Source organism: Henckelia pumila, chromosome 4 (assembly GCF_033568475.1).
Source record: "Henckelia pumila isolate YLH828 chromosome 4, ASM3356847v2, whole genome shotgun sequence".
NCBI lineage: Eukaryota > Viridiplantae > Streptophyta > Magnoliopsida > Lamiales > Gesneriaceae > Henckelia > Henckelia pumila.
Genome location: NC_133123.1, coordinates 11,924,244 through 11,947,343, shown reverse-complemented (window position 1 = coordinate 11,947,343; position 23,100 = coordinate 11,924,244). Strand labels below are relative to the sequence as shown.

Genomic DNA, 23,100 nt, shown 5'->3' with positions numbered 1-23,100 from the left:
TTTTCAGCTCAAGTTCTTACTGCTCCTACCAATGTCATTTTTATCATCCCATGACTTAAAACTTGAATATTCTCACTTTTATCTAATAATGGTGTTAATTGAATTTGTACTGATAGCTCATTTGCCCAATGATCTATCTTTGATTTTCTTTCTTTAGCTGTTGAACAACCTAAATCTAAGATATTCTGTTTCACAAATCTTGATGTTTTTGATTCTCTAAGAATATCTCTAACATCTTTATAAGATCCATAGTATTGGTCTCTGTTATATTTAAATTCTTCATCGTCTCTTCCACCACTACCTTCTACATTCGTTCGTAGATTTAATCATGGTCTAGAATCATCTTCAGATTCTGATTTTGAAATATTCATATCTATGTATTGTTCTGATTCCTGATGTGAATGATATAATTCTTCTGTATTGACTCCTATTTTCTCAAAATCAGATTGGTCTGTTTCACTAAATATCTCCATACTTATGTTTGTCATAACTAAGGGGATTTCTATACCATGATTCAATTTTGAATGGTGGTTCTTTTTCCATTTTCCTTTTTCCTTTATCTATTGGAAGAACTTCTTTAAAATAGTTTAATATTTTATTACTATGTCTTTCTTGTTCAATTATTAATCTAGTCGTTGCTAAATCAATATATTCTTTGAAATTTTTCTCTAATTCTTGTATTGATAGATTGATCTTATTAATATTATTTTCTAAATCTCCTAGATCTTTTTCTAATTTTATTAAAGACGTCATTGCGATGAGGTTGACTCATTAACAATAGCTTGTTTAATTTTAAGAATATTTTGATTCATGGTTCCAATCTTTTCAAGAATATCTTCATCATTTTTGGCAAATGATAATGATCTTCTTGATACATAATGTTTTGTGATTTGAAGATCATCTGAACTCCATCTTTTATAGGGATTTATTTCTTCAATAAATGTCTTTCGAGGGTGTTTTTCTTGTAATATTTTCAAACATTCTTTCAACAGAAATAGTTGGTTTTGTTGAAATTATTACTGTTTGAGAATTATTACTCATTGCTAGACCGACAACATAATTTATATTGATTGGATGGTTTCCTGTTAACATAAGATTATTTCTATAAAAGTAATAATCTAGTGTTAATACATCATTTATGTTTTTATCAAAAAGAGATATATTGTACTATGGATAAATACAAAATTTCATATTTTTGTAACATAAGTTTCCTTCAATTTTTTCAAGGATAGAATCCTCAAAATTTCGTATTCTTTTATCACGAACTGTGATTTCAATTGGTGTATCTATTCCTTCTCGGTAATGAGCTGATATTATTATTTCAATTCCTCCGATATGAACATATTTCAGTTCAGATCGTTCTTTTTCACTGGATTTTGCCATGATGGTATCAATATCTTGAGTTGTTAATAACTTCAGAGTATTAGACCTTAATTCATTATTTATTTTACATGATCGTTCTTTTGTACGAATCGAATAATAAATTAAATTTTTCCTGGGATTAATAAAATTTGAAATCTTACTTAATATTCCCGGTTGATCTATTAGATTAGTCTTTGAATTAGAAAATCTTGTTTTCTGTATTTCAGCAAACTTACTTTGATTAAATATAATATTCAAATTATACTCTTGGTTTTCTTCAGATTCATCAATCTGACTATTTTGATTTGAAATTGTTACTTCTGTAATTTTAACATATGATAGAACTTCTTAATTTTCTTAAAGCTATTAAAAGCCTTTTTGTTGAATCTATTTGTTCTAATAAATTCTGAAAATCTTCGAAACTATCAGTTGAAGATTGACAATTCTTAAGATGTTTCAAATTGGTTTCACAATTTTCTATATCAAAATTTATATTTTGAGAATATAAATTAAAAATATTTATTTTTGTATTTTCATACATTTTCCATTTAGTAAAAATTATTATTCTTACTATTTTGTTTTTGTTGATCGGGTTTCGATAACAAAGCTTATTTTTAAACATAACAAGATCTGTCATCAATAGATAACAGAAGATCTTTTATTTTCAAGATTTATAAGTTTTTGTTCAAGATCTACTATATCTTGAATTATTAAATCATCTTCTTCAAGATTAGAAGAGTGATTCAGGGCTCTTTCATGAGCCTTTAATTGTTTCTTAGTCATATCTATCTTGAAACTAATATTCTTAGTTGCCAGATTGAATATGCTAAGTTTATATTTTGATCGTACTGAAGTACATCGTTTATTAATCCAGTATTTTTGTTCTTCAATCTCATTTCCAGATCTTATAAACATATTTGTTTCTTTAATCGTTTCTTCAAATTCTTTTCCTAGAAGTGATTTTGACTTCTTTGATCTTGATGCCATGATCTATTTAATAACTAACCTGGCTCTGATACCAGATTGCGGAACTCTTCTTATTCATTTGTTTATTGAATTTATACTTCTGATTCATTTGTAACAGATAAATGATTTAGTCCAAATTTGATTCCACTCATTCATTACTATTATAATTTTTAGTTGATAAACTGATTCGAATATAGTTAAATCAAAATTATTTATGTGATATTCATAAAATGTATCATATTCATGATTATCCTCTGTTTCAAACCAGTTTTTAATTATTAATCTTCCATTTCTTATAAAGGATGATGACATGATTAATATATTTTGACTATTTCTTTAAATTAAGGGGTGCAGAAGATTTGGGAAGGTTACCTTGATTGAATGAGTCTTGGTTTTGAGCAGAGGCCAAATCATTGCTTTCCCTTAACGATCGCTTGATCAACTGGTACTTACTCTATGGATTTCCAGGTTTACTCTAACCATGAATCTTCAATGGTTGGCTTCCAACATTATCCTCCTTACGCCCTGCTTGTTTAGTTATTAGCCATAAGACTTAATTTTGTTTCTGATTTTATGTTTCTTAGTTTCTGATAGTTTTCATACGTCTTGTATGAACCAGATTGTAAGAAACTTAAGAAGATAGAGAGATACTCAAACTTCACTTGCTTATTTACAATACAAACATCTTCTTTTATAGGCTTGGAGAAATGCATACATAATAAAAGAAAAGAGGGGACCACCCGACACTACATAATGGAAAACATCTCATTTTACATCTGAGTGGATGCCTTTAACATGTGGTGTGATCCACGATTTTATTTGTTTTTACATTGTGTCACTTTCTGAATCACTGGTACATTCGGACCATTTATTTATTGATTTGTCTTCTTTGACAGCTGATTTTTCTGTCTGAATGGGTTGGCAATGTCCACATTTGTGAGTGGAAATCATTGTTCTTAGTCTTTGACATAGTATTTGTTGGGTTTCTCGGGTCGTGTCAACTCTTGCTTCATAGATTGGAGCTTCGAATTGAGCTAACATGGCTTGTTCTTTCTTTTGGATTGTCTCCTTGTGTCCAGTGGTTAATAAAACTTTACTGGTTGCAAAATTTATTTTAACCTTTGAGTTTCCATCAATCTTTCCTGACTTTAAGATCATGTCAATCAATGTCTTTATTCTTATCTCATGAAGTGTTGAGATATCCATTACTGGTTTCTCTTCATTTGATCCTTCGAATAAGAACTTGTCTTTTTGTTTTCGACATTGAATATATATCATTGGTTGATAGAATTTGTTATCATCCCAATCTGGAAGGGTTGAGTGAATACTCAATGTTAATACTGGATCGTCCTTAAAGACTGCTTTCTTGAACTGGATGATACTGAAACGACCCTAACTCTATAATTAATAAATAAATATGCGGAAAAATTTTTTTATTATTATATATACTTACTAAATAAAGTATTGTACATATACGCCCATACGTATATGAACAGAATAAAAAGATTTAAAATAACTAAATAAATAAACAAATAAATACTTAAATAAAAATGCATTCTTAAAAATAAAATAAATATCTGAGTCAAACATTTAATTAAAAAAAATACTGCATAATTAAAATGTATAAAATTTGCATGCACTGAAAATAGTTAATAAAATATTTTAAACTCACAACCACTGACAAATAATAAAAATATATCATGCCGACATAAATAAAACATGCATGTGACTCAAACATCTATCACGGTCACGGGGTCACTGCATGTCCGCTCATACGTCCTCGCCTCCGGTGGGAGCTACATCCTCCTCTATGAACTCACCTGCACCATACCAGTGTAGTGAGCCTAGAGGCCCAACATGCTAACATAACAAGGGTTTAAAATAATTTAAAACAATTAAATACTAATACATACATATACATGAATGAGCATGCTTAAAAATTACATAACATAACTTAACTTAAATGAACTTAAATATCATAATCATACGTAATACATAAACATTGTTGAGCAATTAATTTTCTAACATCGCATGGTTGTATCCGTAGTGTAACCTTAAATCATACATTAAATACTGATCAGCGTGAAAACCAACGTACGTGGCCGGTGATGAATCACCTCTTAAATTGGCAGTAAACTGCCCTTCAATCATATGGGGACGAATCCCCCTTAAATTGTCACACTACTTCAACTTCCAACATAAAATATTTTCTTGCTCAACCTTAAACATTAAATTATGCATAAAATATTATTTCATGAATGCATGTACTTGAATAAAATGTGTGTCCTTCATATATATTTAATTAAATTTCTTACTAACATATAAATATTAAAATAACTTAAATGCATAAAAGTAATTAAATATATAATCAGGACACATGCAAATTTTCTCATGGATGGTACTGGACTGCTGGCCCTAACACTCAAGCCCATTAACTTAAATCTGGCCCATTAACATACTTAAGCCCAATATCTTAAACTTTAAGCCCAAATAATTATTCTAAGCCCAATTAAATTAATAAAGCCCATTAAAATTACACTAAGCCCAATAACACTTAAACTGGCCCAATGGGCCCAAAAAAAACCCAAAGACTGGCCCAATAACTTTTATGGGCTCAAAAGCCCATAAAATTAATGGACTAACTTAATTAAAATTTTAAAAGTCCAAATAAAATTATTTGGGAGTCCAAATAATTTTATTTCAATTTAATTGACTCAAAAACCCATTAATTCATAAAATATTTTAAAAATAAAAAGACTCGAGCCCGGCCCACCTAACCCGGACCCGGACTCACCTGACCCGACCCACTAACCTACTGACCCGACCCGGACACCCCGACCCGACCCAGGCCCCTAAACCCAGCCCAACCCGATCCCCCCTCTCCCAAATGCACTCGGCTGCGTGCAGCAGCCCTTCAAGGGCTGCTGCCGTGCCAGTCCGGCCACCACTGGCCGGGCCATCGCCGGCAGGACCTTCCCAAGGTCCTGCCGGACCTAACCTGCTTGGGGGTCGGCTGGTTCCCGGCCTTGCATGCCCCAGCCGACCCCTCTTCCCTCAAACCCTAAACTGCTTCTCTAGGCTCCCGTTCCGAACCGCAGGCCTCCTGGGCTCGTTTGGCTCGAACTACTCGAGCCATTCAAGTCCAGGTCACACACATACACCCACTGAACCCTCGACCAGCAGCCATTCTACCATAGGAGAATAAAAACATGAGCATGCCTTGTTAACCCAAGCAAAACCGTACGCCTTACACACCCTCTAACATTTTCTGGAAAAAAAAAAACTAAAAGTTTTTGATGCACAAGCACTACACACACGTATACACTGATATAGCCTGATAAAAGAGAAAGAAACGCATGCCTTTCACCGTAACGACGAGAAACACGGGCGTGGGATGGTTCCGGGACGACGGGACGAAAAATAAAGAACTTTGGAGCTTCAAGGGCCTTGGCTATGGCGTCTTCTTGAGTTGCTGGGTCGAGGAAGGAGAGTGGAGAGGTGGGATGGCGGCTGATGGAGTGTGACGTGAGGTTTGGGTGGGTTAGGTTAGGGTTTTTAATATTTAAGAAAATAGGGTAATTAATATATTATTAAGGATATTAAATATATAGATAAAATATAACTTAACACAAAATTCTAAAATAAATATTTAAAAATCTGAAATTAATAAAAATCCCGAAATTAAAATTAAGGGAATTTTTAAAAGTGATTAAAAGTCATTATCTTGGCTAATTTTGGATAAAAAGGACTCCTAAAATTATATAAAATTAAATACTTAAAATTTTGAGATAATAAAACTTAAAATAATATTTTAAGGCTCTAAAAAGGCTCATAAAATAATTTGGGTGGAAAGTTGTCATCTCGTCCGTCCACGGTCCCGTCTACGCGATCAAATAATTAAAATACTAAAAATCATAAAAATTTACTAATTATGGGTTAAAAGCTTAAAAATAAATTAAATCATGCACAAATAATTCACATAATTATTTAACCCATAAATCTAAAATTTAAATAATTAAATATCCTAATTATGCAGGCGGATTTATGTAATTAAAAATACCGGGTGTTACAATTCTCCCCCCCTTAAATTGAATTTCGTCCTCGAAATTAAAGTACTTACCCGAACATCTCCGGGTAGCGAGTCCTCATATCCTCATCGGTCTCCCAAGTAGCTTCCTCCTCCGAGTGATTCAGCCACTGGACTCTGACCATCGGTATGACCCGCGTCCTAAGCCTCCGCTCCTCTCTAGCCAAAATCCGCACTGGTCTCTCCTCGTAAACAAGATCTGGTGGCAACTGTAAGGGCTCAAAATCCAATACATGCGACGGATTGGAGACATATCTCCGAAGCATGGATACATGGAAAACGTTGTGCACTGCCGCTAGCCCTGGAGGTAGAGCTAAACGATAGGCCAACGTGCCAACTCGCTCCAAGACCTCGAATGGCCCTATGTATCTCGGATTAAGCTTGCCTCTCCGCCCAAAACGCGTTACTCCCTTCATAGGTGACACCTTCAAGAATACGTGATCACCCACCGCGAATCTCCAAATCGCGTCGTCTGGCATCTGCATAACTCTTCTGCCGACTCTGCGCTGTCCTCATCCTGTCTCGAATCTGCGTCACCATGTCAGCTGTCTGCTGCACAATCTCCGGCCCCAACAAAATCCTCTCTCCAACCTCATCCCAATGCACCGGAGATCTGCATCTCCTCCCATAAAGTGCTGCATATGGAGCCATACCTATAGACGACTGAAAGCTGTTGTTATAGGTAAACTCCACTAATGGCAGTCTAGTCTCCCAAGATCCTCGGAAGTCGATGACACAAGCTCTCAGAAGATCCTCGAGAACCTGGATCACCCTCTCAGACTGACCATCTGTCTGGGGATGAAATGCTGTACTGAACAAAAGTCTCGTCCCCAAAGCTGTGTGCAGACTCTTCCAAAACGCTGAGGTGAATCTCGGATCTCTGTCTGACACAATAGACACTGGTATGCCATGCAGTCTAACAATCTCTCTGATGTAAAGCTCTGCATACTGTGTCAAAGTATAAGTAGTCCTCACCGGCAAGAAATGAGCTGACTTGGTGAGTCTATCCACAATCACCCAAATCGCTGTACACCCTCTGGTACTCCTCGGTAAGCCAACCACAAAGTCCATCGTAATATTCTCCCACTTCCATTCCGGAATAGGGAGAGGTCTAAGAAGTCCTGCTGGACGCTGATGCTCTGCTTTGACTTGCTGACAAGTCAAGCACTCTGACACCACTCTCCCGATGTCACTCTTCATCCCGGGCCACCAATACGATAACTGTAAGCCTCGGTACATCTTCGTACTTCCGGGGTGAATGGAGTACGGAGATGCATGAGCCTCTGCTAGAATCTCGGCTCTCAACTGATCAACGTTCGGTACCCACATCCTCCCACGGTACTGAACGATGCCATCCTCCACTGTATACAAGAGATTACCTCTGGCCTCATCTCTCTGTCTCCATCGCTGTAGCTCCTCATCAGTGGACTGTCCCTCTCTAATCCGATCTCTCAACACTGGCTGCACCGTCAACACTGACAAACTCGGTGCATGGCCCCTCGGATAGCACTCCAAACCAAATCTCTGAATCTCGATCTGTAGTGGTAACTGTGCAGTCAAACATGATACCACTGACGACTTTCGACTCAAAGCATCTGCCACTACATTAGCCTTACCCGGATGGTAGCTAATGTCACAGTCGTAGTCCTTAACAAGCTCAAGCCATCTGCGCTGCCTCATGCTCAACTCCTTCTGGGTGAAGAAGTATTTGAGGCTCTTGTGGTCGGTGAAAATCTTGCACTTCTCGCCGTAAAGATAGTGCCTCCAGATTTTCAACGCGAATACCACTGCTGCAAGCTCCAAATCATGCGTCGGATAGTTCTGCTCATGAATCTTCAACTGTCGCGACGCATATGCGATAACTCTGCCACACTGCATAAGTACTGCGCCCAACCCAAGTTTGGACGCGTCGGTGTACACCACTAACTCCTCATGTGGCACTGTCATAGCTAACACAGGTGCTGAAGTAAGTGCATCCTTCAGCTGATCAAAACTCCTCTGACAATCTGGACTCCAACTATACTTCGCGTTCTTCTTGGTCAAGGAAGTCAAGGGTACTGCAATAGAGGAAAAACCCTTGATGAACTTCCTATAGTATCCTGCTAAACCCAAGAAGCTACGAATCTCCGAAGCATTCTTTGGAATCCCCCAATCCCTCACTGCCTGCACCTTGGACTGATCCACTGCAATCCCATCCTTAGAAATAATGTGGCCTAGAAACGCCACCTGCTCCAACCAAAACTCACACTTACTGAACTTTGCAAACAGTCGATGCTCCCTCAAAGTCTGCAAGGCTGTATGCAAATGCTGTGTATGCTCCTCAATGCTCCTCGAGTAGATCAATATGTCATCAATAAATACAATGACAAACTGATCTAGATACGGCTGGAAGACACAATGCATGAGATCCATAAAAACTGCTGGAGCATTGGTCAACCCAAAGGGCATCACCAAAAACTCATAGTGTCCATACCGTGTCCTAAAGGCAGTCTTAGACACGTCTGAATCTCTGACTCTCAGCTGATGGTAACCAGATCGCAGATCAATCTTGGAGAATACCGAAGCTCCCTGCAACTGATCGAATAAATCCTCTATCCTCGGTAGTGGATACTTATTCTTCACTGTGACTCTGTTGAGCTCTCGGTAGTCAATGCACAATCTCATGCTGCCGTCCTTCTTCTTCACAAACAACACTGGAGCTCCCCATGGAGAAAAGCTAGGACGAACAAAGCCCTTCTCCAACAACTCCTGAATCTGCTCCTTCAACTCTCTCATCTCTGTAGGAGCAAGTCGATACGGTGCCTTAGAGATAGGCACAGTATCCGGCAACAACTCGATACTGAACTCCACCTCTCTCACTGGTGGAACTCCTGCAACATCGTCAGGAAAAACATCTGGATAGTCACGTACCACCTCTATATCTGATAAAGATCTTCTAGAAACATCTGAGGTAGTGACCACACTAGCAAGAAATCCCTGACATCCATGGCGCAACAGTTTCCTCGCACGAACCAGTGATATCATCTGAGGAATACTGCTAGACTGAGATGCAAAGAAAGTAAACATCTCACCTCCTGTTGGCTTCACTGACACTGTCCTACGTCGGAAATCAATCGAAGCTCCATTAACTGATAGCCAGTCCATACCCAAAATCAAGTCAAACCCAGTCAATGGAAGAACCACTAGATCTGCTCGAATGGAGTGTCCCTGCAACTCCAATTCCAGATCCTGATGACACTAGTGGTAGTGATAATCTGTCCGGATGGCATGGTAACATCGTAACCACTGTCAACAACCTCCGGTGTAATGCCTATCCGTCTGATAAAATCTCGGGAGATAAACGAATGCGTGGCTCCTGAATCTAGCAACGCAAACGTGAAATTTCCTCCTACTAGAATTCTCCCTGCACGCAGAAAATATTTCCATGTAGCTGCACCAAAATCTTAATTTACCCAATTTCACCCCTAAGGACTACTCGTCTCCGAGGCATATTGCATCACCCCATATTTCTTTACGTAAATCGCCATGCATAACTAAGTGGTTTAAAATTAGTGCTAACTTAAATTCTAGAAATTTAAATCATACTATAAACATTAAAACTTACAGACCGGTAGCGTGGATTTCTGAGCTCGCATAGCAGTAGTGACCCCTCCAAGGACCGTGCACTGATACCAACTGAAACGACCCTAACTCTATAATTAATAAATAAATATGCGGAAAAATTTTTTTATTATTATATATACTTACTAAATAAAGTATTGTACATATACGCCCATACGTATATGAACAGAATAAAAAGATTTAAAATAACTAAATAAATAAACAAATAAATACTTAAATAAAAATGCATTCTTAAAAATAAAATAAATATCTGAGTCAAACATTTAATTAAAAAAAATACTGCATAATTAAAATGTATAAAATTTGCATGCACTGAAAATAGTTAATAAAATATTCTAAACTCACAACCACTGACAAATAATAAAAATATATCATGCCGACATAAATAAAACATGCATGTGACTCAAACATCTATCACGGTCACGGGGTCACTGCATGTCCGCTCATACGTCCTCGCCTCCGGTGGGAGCTACATCCTCCTCTATGAACTCACCTGCACCATACCAGTGTAGTGAGCCTAGAGGCCCAACATGCTAACATAACAAGGGTTTAAAATAATTTAAAACAATTAAATACTAATACATACATATACATGAATGAGCATGCTTAAAAATTACATAACATAACTTAACTTAAATGAACTTAAATATCATAATCATACGTAATACATAAACATTGTTGAGCAATTAATTTTCTAACATCGCATGGTTGTATCCGTAGTGTAACCTTAAATCATACATTAAATACTGATCAGCGTGAAAACCAACGTACGTGGCCGGTGATGAATCACCTCTTAAATTGGCAGTAAACTGCCCTTCAATCATATGGGGACGAATCCCCCTTAAATTGTCACACTACTTCAACTTCCAACATAAAATATTTTCTTGCTCAACCTTAAACATTAAATTATGCATAAAATATTATTTCATGAATGCATGTACTTGAATAAAATGTGTGTCCTTCATATATATTTAATTAAATTTCTTACTAACATATAAATATTAAAATAACTTAAATGCATAAAAATAATTAAATATATAATCAGGACACATGCAAATTTTCTCATGGATGGTACTGGACTGCTGGCCCTAACACTCAAGCCCATTAACTTAAATCTGGCCCATTAACATACTTAAGCCCAATATCTTAAACTTTAAGCCCAAATAATTATTCTAAGCCCAATTAAATTAATAAAGCCCATTAAAATTACACTAAGCCCAATAACACTTAAACTGGCCCAATGGGCCCAAAAAAAACCCAAAGACTGGCCCAATAACTTTTATGGGCTCAAAAGCCCATAAAATTAATGGACTAACTTAATTAAAATTTTAAAAGTCCAAATAAAATTATTTGGGAGTCCAAATAATTTTATTTCAATTTAATTGACTCAAAAACCCATTAATTCATAAAATATTTTAAAAATAAAAAGACTCGAGCCCGGCCCACCTAACCCGGACCCGGACTCACCTGACCCGACCCACTAACCTACTGACCCGACCCGGACACCCCGACCCGACCCAGGCCCATAAACCCAGCCCAACCCGATCCCCCCTCTCCCAAATGCACTCGGCTGCGTGCAGCAGCCCTCTGCCGTGCCAGTCCGGCCACCACTGGCCGGACCATCGCCGGCAGGACCTTCCCAAGGTCCTGCCGGACCTAACCTGCTTGGGGGTCGGCTGGTTCCCGGCCTTGCATGCCCCAGCCGACCCCTCTTCCCTCAAACCCTAAACTGCTTCTCTAGGCTCCCGTTCCGAACCGCAGGCCTCCTGGGCTCGTTTGGCTCGAACTACTCGAGCCATTCAAGTCCAGGTCACACACATACACCCACTGAACCCTCGACCAGCAGCCATTCTACCATAGGAGAATAAAAACATGAGCATGCCTTGTTAACCCAAGCAAAACCGTACGCCTTACACACCCTCTAACATTTTCTGGAAAAAAAAAAACTAAAAGTTTTTGATGCACAAGCACTACACACACGTATACACTGATATAGCCTGATAAAAGAGAAAGAAACGCATGCCTTTCACCGTAACGACGAGAAACACGGGCGTGGGATGGTTCCGGGACGACGGGACGAAAAATAAAGAACTTTGGAGCTTCAAGGGCCTTGGCTATGGCGTCTTCTTGAGTTGCTGGGTCGAGGAAGGAGAGTGGAGAGGTGGGATGGCGGCTGATGGAGAGTGACGTGAGGTTTGGGTGGGTTAGGTTAGGGTTTTTAATATTTAAGAAAATAGGGTAATTAATATATTATTAAGGATATTAAATATATAGATAAAATATAACTTAACACAAAATTCTAAAATAAATATTTAAAAATCTGAAATTAATAAAAATCCCGAAATTAAAATTAAGGGAATTTTTAAAAGTGATTAAAAGTCATTATCTTGGCTAATTTTGGATAAAAAGGACTCCTAAAATTATATAAAATTAAATACTTAAAATTTTGAGATAATAAAACTTAAAATAATATTTTAAGGCTCTAAAAAGGCTCATAAAATAATTTGGGTGGAAAGTTGTCATCTCGTCCGTCCACGGTCCCGTCTACGCGATCAAATAATTAAAATACTAAAAATCATAAAAATTTACTAATTATGGGTTAAAAGCTTAAAAATAAATTAAATCATGCACAAATAATTCACATAATTATTTAACCCATAAATCTAAAATTTAAATAATTAAATATCCTAATTATGCAGGCGGATTTATGTAATTAAAAATACCGGGTGTTACAGATACTATTTCTCAACTGATATGGAAATAGTTCTATTTCTTGATTGTTGGGACTGACTTCCAATCAACTTAATAATCCATTTGAAAAGAATCTTGCGACTTCATGCGCTGGAGCACCTTGCAGTGTTCTTGCTCTTGATATGCTCTGTGTGTCACAAGTTTGTAGCCAAGATTCTGCAGATGGTTTGGCTATTCTTAAATAGTTTAGTGTTTCAAAGAATTCAGTCTTGAATTTTTCTGGAAAATTTGTTTTTTCAAAAATTGGTTTTTGTGTTCGCAGATTGACCATATTTCTTTCTCTTGATTCAAGGGCACTTTTAAACGTCCTTTCTTTTTTTTTTCATTTTTCTCGGTGTTGGCTGTGACCACCGGTTCTTTCTTCTTTTCTTTTTCTTGGTTATCAGTGTTGGCTGTGACCACTGACTGTTTTTCATTCATCTCCATTATTTTGTTAAATGGAGTTGCTAACTTGATTGGAGTTTTTGGTAAGGATGATGATGATGATGTTGTCATCTTTTCTTTAATCCTCTGAATTTTTCCTTTTATATTCTTTTTTCTTTGTTGAAGAATCTGAATTTTTTCATCTATGTCAATCAATTGTTCTTCTAATTGATTTAATTGCTCCATCCTGCATAATAAAACATATATATATATATATATATAAATGGTTAGAAATTTAACTCTTTTTCGTGAGTAACTCGGATAGTTTTATTATGCATATCATTGCATTTATGAAATTTTTTTGCAAGAATTGAATCAATCTTCATAAATGAGATTGATTGTCTTTACTCATAGAGTAATTCATGTTTCTGAATATAAATCTCATTTTCATCAATTTATATTCCCCATGCTTTCTGAGGCATGTTCGGATGACTGAAAGTCATAAAATAATTCATGTCTCTGAATATAAATTTCATTTCATCAATTTATATTCCCCATGCTTTCTAAGGCATGTTCGGATGACTTGTGGTCATTTTCTGGATCACTTAGGATCTCTTTTGTTATTCCGTTACTACGGATAGTATAATTTGGATGAAGTTCTCTGGTTAATGCGTCGGGTAATGAATTATCCGTTCCTTTGACATGTTGGATCTCGAACTGATAATGGTTCAATTCCAATTGTCATCTAATTAACCTTACTACATTTCTCCCTGCATTTCTCGATATTTTCCTTGTCTTGAAATATGTTAAATTCATATTATCTGTTCTTACTAAAAATGGTTTAGAGATAAGATAAATTTCATAAGTCCTAATTGTAAATATTAAAGCTAATAATCCCTTTTCATTCGAGTGATAATTTAGTTGTGCGCCTTGAAAAGTTCCTGATGTATAATTACATAACTCTTCATTATTCCTGGTAGCTGTTTTGGTTAGCTCTTCTAAATTTCTTTCTCTTGTATAAGCTTTTAAACATGCTCCCCAGTATTCATCTGAAGCGTCTGTTTCAATTATTATTATGTCTTTATTGGAAGGAAAATATAACTCAGGAAGATTACTAATTATTTTCTTTTTAATAGTGTCTATATAATTAGTATCTTCTTTAAGACCATTTTCACTTATAGTCCTGTTTAAGTTTTGCCTGAAGAGGTTTTTTGATTTCTGCAAGTTTCTTAATGTAATTTCCCGAATATGTTAATAATCCTAGAAATCTTCTTAATTGATCTTTATCTTTGATTTCACTAGGAAAATTATGAATTTTCTTAAGTATATGCTGTTGTAAACAATGTTTTCCGTCTTCTATTTGTAGTCCTAAATAATTTATTTTTGTTTTAAACAATTGTGCTTTCTTTTCAGAAAGTATAATTCCATCTTTATGACAAATATCTAATACTGTCATGAGGTCTTTATAATGTTGATCTAATGTTTTCGAATAAATTAATATGTCATCTATATAAACACAACAAAAATCTACATATGATTTAAAAGATTCATCCATATATCTTTGAAAGATACCTGGTGCTTGTTTAAGTCCGAAAGGTAATACAGTCCATTGATACTGTCCTTTTGGACAATTGAATGCTGTAAGTAATTGTGTTTGTGGTTCTAGCTGAATTTGCCAGAATCCTGATTTACAATCTAGACTAGAAAAATATTTCATTTCTCCTATATATGATAGTAAATCATTCTTATTTGAGATATAATATCCGTCTATAATTGTTGCTTTATTCATTTTTCGATAATCAATTACCATTCTTTTCTTATCAGTATATTTCTTACTGACATAAAAGGCTGGTGAAGAGTGTGGACTCTTACTAGGGATGATTATCTTAAGTTTTAATAATTCTTGAACTTCTTTTTCGAATATTTTTACATCATCCATGTTGCATCTTCTTGGTGCTTCACGAATTGTGATATTAGGGTCTTTGAGTTTTATTGAAGCAATGAATTGTTTTCTTTTCTTAATTTTGTCCTGAGGATTTTCAGAACAAATATCATGAAATTTCTTCATGATTTATTTTTCATGATTAATTGTTAAAATATTTTTTATTTTTAGTTCTATTGGATTTGTATTTTGTTTATGAAAATTCTTTGTAAATCCTTCATTTCCTACACGAAATGCTGTTCGTATTTTAGGAATATAAATCATTGATGATCCTTTGTTTAAAGTTATGTAATTTTCAAATTGTGTAAAGGGAAGATATTCTCTTAAAAAGTTATTTTCTATTATAATGTCCATTCCTGATTCTATTTGATATATAATGGGTATTACAAATTTTGTTTCTTCTATTTATATTTTTAATTTTTCTGCTACTGTATCTAGCATAATAATTGATCCATCTCCTATTCGAACCTTTAATCCTTTATCATACTTCTTCCAATAATGATTAGGAAGTATATGCTTACTTGCTAAACACATACTTGCTCTTGTATCAACATAAGCATGTATATGATATGGTTTATGTTCTTTTATTTTTATTTGAATTTTTATATAAATGTTATTTGGATTAGTCTTGTTTTTTATATCCATTCTCTAGCCTTTTTTTTTTTTTTTTTCTTATACGGAGGTGATAATTAAGGTCAAATTGGATAATGAGATTCAGAGTGTTACTCTTAAATATTGCTTTGTAAAGTGCTATGTGCCTAATTATCCCTTAACACAATACATGAGCCCTATTTTTTTCTCGTTAAAAGGCCACAAAAGCGAGAGTGAGATCTGTGTTCGTGACCTAACGATTACGCCTTCAATCTCATCTGATCATGAAACTAGCGACCCGGCTGGGGAAATCCCGGCAAGATTGTCGATGTTGAAGCTGATACCATGCACGGTGGTGAAGAAATTGGAGAACCCGTATTAGGATTTCAAGAAATCGATGATGGACATGATTTTGGAGAAGCAAATGTCCGAGGAGAAGGATTTGGAGCAGCTCTTGATGTGTTTCGGTAGCTGATGTGTGCCTTATCGCGGGGTTTCATTGACAGCGGTGTTTTCGGGATCCTAATTTTGAAGAGCTGAAGGCTGAAAATATAAAACCGAAGGAGAATTAAAGGGCAGTGAGAATTGGAATTTAGAAGCAATTGAAAAGTGGATAAAAATTTGGGATGTTTTTTAGAAGGATAGAAAGAAGAAGAAAAATAGAGAGACAGCGTGAGGTTAGAGGTAGAGGGGGGGGGGCATTTATGGAAAGGGAGAGTAGGATAGAAAGAAGGAGAAATAATACTTGGACGTGCCATGAGTTTATTAAACCCTCATTTATCCAGTTTAATCCTTTTTGGGCAACATTAGGTAGGTTTATTAAAAAATAAACCAAACAAGAGATTAGCATCACAATCCACCACAATTGTTAGAGGTAGAGGTGGGGGGGGGGGGGGGGGGGGGGGGGGCATTTATGGAAAGGGAGAGTAGGATAGAAAGAAGGAGAAATAATACTTGGACGTGCCATGAGTTTATTAAACCCTCATTTATCCAGTTTAATCCTTTTTGGGCAACATTAGGTAGGTTTATTAAAAAATAAACCAAACAAGAGATTAGCATCACAATCCACCACAATCCTAGCTAATCTTTGGTACCAAACGGATTTGACTTAATAATTAATAAAATATGGATATTAATTAATGGATGTAAGATATATAATTAATGGATGGATAAATAATATGACAAAAAAACGTGAGATGAGATAAGATAAGTTATACATAGATTAATAATATGCCAAAACAAACGGTACCTTAAACTTTTCAGATTTTAATTATGAACCTTCACATTTGTGATTTAAAGTTTTGCCGTTCAATTGGTGATTGTTATTATCAATGACTCAAATATAGATGCTTCTAGTGGCAGGTTTGTCTGCCTTGGCCCATATTGGATATATACTTTATTTTTAAAAAAAATCTTTTATATTTTCGGCCCAAATTGATTAAGCCCAACCTATGTTTATGTATTATTTTTGATATATTCTATGAGTTTTATTGATACATTGATTTTTAAAAAATATTAACCACTCATTTCTATGAATTTTATTGATACGTTGATTTTTCAAAAATCTTAGACACCCATTCAATTATTTCTGGCTCCGCCCCTGAGTTTCGGGTTGGTTATAGATAAGTGCAGAAAATTATCTTTGGAACTATTAATTAAATTATAATTTTATATTTACGAATAGATTAGCGAATCAAACAGATCGTACACTAGTTATGATCGCCACTGACGCTTCTATGTTTGGTCGTCCCTTACTATAATTTTTTACGTTAATAATATTTCAATCGTTTTTGTTAAAAAAATAAGAAAGAAAAAAAGAAAAGCAAAGTTTTAAATGGAATTTTTGTAACTCAAAGCTTATTTTAAAATTAACTTAATTTTATTCCAAAATGTATTCTTTCAAATTGGAGAGAATAAACCATCCTCATGCAACTCTATTAATTTGAACGGAAATGACTTGCCTATAAATATGAAAATAAAATTATTCAAAAATAAATAAATATGAAATTAAATATATTTTCTTAAAAAAATATGAAATATATAAAAATATAATTCACATATACATATATATAGAAATAAATATGCATATAGGTAAACGATAATTCAAGTTTGGTGCAGACTTAGGACTTATCAAATTTTATTAATAACTACCCAAACAAATTGAGGACTTTTCGTTATATGGGCTTGGTTATAAACCGGGGAAGATGAAATTGAAAAAAGTTAATAAATAAAATTAACCGGTCCCACAAACCTAAATTTTTTGAATCAAACCATACAACACTGTCATGTTTAATTTTGTGACTAAAAGTCCAAAACTACCATTGGAAAAAGAAAACAAAAACAAGATTACATAAAAAGTAATTGGTTTTTTTAATTGTTTATCACATTATTTTGGTCTACTCTGGACTCTTATTTTTGGTCCATAAACTTGTTCAATTTTGATTTGGTCTACTAAGTTTTCAAATTTTGGTTTAGTACAATAACTTCCAATTTTCGGCTATTTTTGTCTCACTGTTGACATGACACCGAAAAATGTTGGCGTATCATCAAGAAACGATGACGTGTCTTTGGAAAATGCTCTTGTCAAGCCGTCACATCAGGAATTAATGGACCAAAATAATTGAAAGTTAAAATTTAATGAACTAAAATCTAAATTTAAAAAATTAATTAATCAAAACAAAAAAATGGACAAGTCAATGCACCAAAAAATAATTTTACCTTTAAATTTAATTTTTAAAAATGCTCAAGCTGCAACCTTGATCACCTCAAATCGAAATAGATCAGTTTAACTCTTGTCCCTAAACAATTGTTTAATTTCTCTACATACATGGCATGATTCTTTTGAAAATAACTCTTTAAACCACAAGAAATAATAGCTAATTTTGAGTTTTGGTCCAAAGTGTGAAAGTGTACTGTGTTTGAAGCGATTGACATCATTTGGTCCATAGCGCAGAGATAAGAGGTAAAGTGTTAGATGACAGCTTTTTTAACTAATTCATCAACCTCATGTATTATGCTTTAAGTTGAAGCAACAACACTATAATGAATCACTGGTCCACATCAACCCTTCGCAAACAAGTCCATTAAACCACAAGCCACTGATAAAATATCACAAATGTTTATAAGTACTTTTTGAATTATAATTTGTTTTCCAAAATTCGATCTTCAAATTATGCCCTCAAGTATGATTGGCATTAATTACAAGATCCATCTCCAATAGCCCCTTACTTCAAAATGATATATTTGTGTATATACACTGCTAAAAATCCACAGCTAGACCAGTTCGCTATGAGATTGGAAACATAGACTTAATGAAAGATGCATATGTTATCCCGTGCTTGATTCTTGTTCCACGTCAAAAACCAGCTCAAGAAAAGATGCCGATTGTTCAAGTCTACACATAGAAATTTCAATGACTTAATCAGGCCCAATGTGGTGCATTTAACGGTATATATATACATGCATGCATAACATGAATAAAGACTCTCTGCATATATAATCGGGATCCAACTAATTTAGCTCATCAAGGCAAATATATATGTTCTTTTATATATATATATTTTTAATCCAATTAATCTACGCGTGTACTCATGTTACTTAAAGAGGAAAAAGTTGGAACACGCACTTTCTGATTATATTGTTGAAAACAACATAAAATCGTATGAAGTATATCGTATGAAGTATTGGCTATAAAAAGCCTCCTTCTGGTCGATTCATTTCCATGTCTTGTACTTGAATCTTTAATTTCGAGGTAACAATGACATCGATATCCAAGAGATCACTAATCCTATTTCTAGCTACTTACGTCTCTGTGTTATTGGCTTCGGCCTCGGACTCAGAAACATACGTAGTTCACATGGACAAGTCCAAGATGAAAACTTTAGACGCCTCTCTAGGTGCTTCCAAAAGATGGTATGAATTTATCATCGAATCCATCGCGGTGGAAGACGAAGAGCAAAGCGTATTAGCGATGCCACTTCCTCGACTCCTCTATGTTTACCAGACCGTCGTTTCTGGTTTTTCTGCCGAGCTGTCGAAGCATCATCTCGAGTCTTTAAGAAAAGTAGACGGCTTCCTCTCAATGACCAAAGATGAGTTACACGCCCTTCATACAACTCATTCGCCGCGGTTCCTCGGCCTACGAGAGGGGAAAGGCCTTTGGAGTGAGCAAAATCTCGCTTCTGATGTGATCATAGGTGTAGTCGATACGGGCATTTGGCCTGAACACGTCAGTTTTCGTGGCGCTGACATGACACCAGTGCCCTCACGTTGGAAAGGAAAATGCGAGGCTGGCACGAAATTCACAGCTTCAAATTGTAACAACAAACTTATAGGTGCCCGAGCCTTCTTCAAAGCATATGAGTCCATAGCAGGGAGAATAAACGAGACTATAGACTACCGATCGCCGCGTGATTCTCAAGGCCATGGAACACACACTGCATCAACCGCGGGCGGAAACCTTGTGAAAGGTGCTAGCCTTTTCGGGTTGGCCAAAGGATCAGCTGCAGGAATGAGGTATACAGCAAGAATTGCATCTTACAAAGCTTGCTACAGATCGGGATGCGCAAGCTCTGATATCTTAGCCGCCATAGATCAAGCGGTGGCCGACGGTGTCGACGTGCTTTCCCTCTCATTAGGAGGCCTTTCGAGGCCATACTACAGCGATAGCTTGGCTATCGCTGCATTTGGCGCAGTCAGCAAAGGGGTTTTCGTTTCGTTTTCCGCTGGAAACTCAGGTCCATTCGATTCAACAGTGGGAAACGTGGCGCCATGGATGATGACTGTCGCCGCCAGCTACATGGACCGAGTCTTTCCCACCAAGATTCAACTAGGAGATGGCCAGGTTTTCACCGGGGCATCACTCTACTCCGGAAAGCCCACAAAACAATCGCCACTTGTATACGACGCAACCGCGGGAGTAGGCCAAGGGGCTAAGTTTTGCACCAATGGCTCCCTATCTCCGAATCTCGTGAAAGGAAAGATTGTCATCTGTGATAGAGGGATCAATAGCAGGGTTGCAAAAGGAGAGCAAGTGAAAATGGCTGGTGGAGCCGGCATGATACTAGCCAACAATGAAAACCAAGGAGACGAACTTTTCGCCGATCCACATGTCTTGCCAGCCACATCCTTGGGAGCTTCAGCAGCCGATGTTGTGAAAAAGTACATAAACTCATCATCATCCAAAGCAACTGCTATGATCAAGTTTGAAGGATCAAAATACACGAAACCCGCACCGGTTTTGGCAGCATTTTCCTCTAGGGGGCCAAGTTTGATCGACCCTAACATAATCAAGCCCGACGTAACCGGTCCGGGGGTGAACATTTTAGCTGCATGGCCATCGAACATCAGCCCCACGCAGCTTGAAACAGACAAAAGACGAGTGAAGTTCAACATAGTCTCCGGTACGTCTATGTCTTGCCCACACATAAGCGGCCTAGCAGCGCTACTCAAATCTTTCCGCAAAGATTGGTCGCCTGCGGCCATAAAATCAGCCCTCATGACCACTTCTTACGTTCTTGACTCCAACAATGCACCCATATCAGATGCTGCTTCAAGAAACTCAACATTGGCAACCCCTTTTGGATTCGGTTCCGGCCACGTGAACCCCGAAAAGGCCTCTCATCCGGGGCTAATATACGACATCTCCAAAGAAGATTATCTTATGTATCTGTGTAGTCTAAACTACTCCTCCTCCCAAATAGCTCCTTTCTCCAAAGGGATTAATACTTTCACTTGCTCAAACCGCACAAAGCTTCGGCCCGGAGACTTGAACTACCCTTCTTTTGCCGTCTCTTTCACCAAGAATGTTCGAAATGCCACTGCTCATTACAAGAGGACGGTGACTAACGTTGGAACTCCGAAGAGTAGCTACGTGGCTAAAGTGACTGAACCTGAAGGGATATCCATTAAGATTGAGCCTAAGGTTTTGGATTTTAAGAAAATGGGACAAAAACTGAGCTACAAAGTTAGTTTTATTTCAGATGGTAAAAGTCATGATGTATCGACTCATGACCAGTTCTCATTTGGATCTCTGGTTTGGGTTTCAAGAAAATATGTTGTAAGAAGCCCTATCGCAGTTACTTGGATGTAGCTAGCAATCTTGACTCTCGAGTTGTAGGGTGACAATTCTCATTTTCATAATTTAAGAATGAATTATTTGAGATTTTATTGAATGGAATTGATTGATACTTGACCATTTATTTTTACTAATTTAATTAGCTGACATTTTGCATATATTAAACCAAGGGCCCGTTTGGATTTGATAGATATTTTTTTTAAAAAAAATGCTTTTTTAAGCTATAATTTTTAGCTTTTGAAAAAACTTTAATTTTGACTTTAAAAAAAGTGTTTTTTAAGCACTTAAATGGTCACCCAAACACTTTGTTAGCCAAAAAAACACTTATTTTAAAAAAATATTTTTTTGATCTGGCTTTTGAAACCAAACGGGATCTAAATTACGTACTAGCTATATGATTTTTTATTATTAATATTAATGAATTTAATGAACTCGATCTTTCAAATATGTACTATCTTTGGATATGCAACTCCAACCAATCCAAACACTTTCGGAACCAAAAGTAGCCCATTATTTAATCCGCTCGTTGGGCTTCACTTTGATGTGCTACATTTACTAAACAAATGAAAAGGAAAAAAAATAATAATAAGGCCCATGCACACATATTTATGGTGCGATGTATGAAGATAAACTAGATAAGGTAGAGCAGAAATTGATGTATTTAATAATTAATATATATATATATATATATATATATATATATATATATATATAATTATTGGAAAAATGGGGCCCGAATAAAATTGCTATCGCCCCATATCGTTGCGTTGTTATGGACCACTGCAAGCGGGCCATTTTCCTCACGGGCATGGTAAGCAGTCGGGTCCGACCAAGGGTGGAGCCTACTTTTTTTAAACAAAAAAAAATTGAAAAAAGAAGATGTATGATTGGGCTGTGAGGTAAATACGCATTTAAATTCGTGCCCCTCTCATTGGTAGTTCATTATGCGAGCCCACTTTTAATATGGTCCAAATGTGGACCACTTACCTAATCGTGGTCTTGATGTCCACTGAGTCATGGGTCCATAGTCCATACCATCGCGGGCCACATTCTTCACTGTAGATAAGGCCCACATATTATTTTTTTTTCGATTTTTTTATGCGGAGGTGGTCTCGGTTGAAGACAAAATTAAGGTTGTAGGTTTGAAATAACGGTCACTCTCAGTAGCATCGATTCTTCGAGATTTGTACAGAACCAGTGTGTCGTTGCTTTATGTTGTGTGTTTGTGTAGTATTTTATTTATACATTTTCTTTTTGTATTTTAATAATTTTTTGTAATCGGTTTTATTTATATTGTAAAATTAAGATATAAACTTCTCGCGTACAGATAAGATGGACCGT

The 23,100-nt window shown here is 36.1% G+C and overlaps 1 protein-coding gene across 1 annotated transcript; it reads left to right on the top strand.

Annotated features, from left to right (window-relative positions):
• Positions 1-19,440: 19,440 nt before the first annotated feature.
• Positions 19,441-21,774, top strand: LOC140866554 (subtilisin-like protease SBT1.1). Its single transcript, XM_073271570.1, has one exon. It carries the CDS (start codon positions 19,441-19,443, stop codon positions 21,772-21,774), a length of 2,334 nt encoding a protein of 777 aa, XP_073127671.1.
• Positions 21,775-23,100: the final 1,326 nt, after the last annotated feature.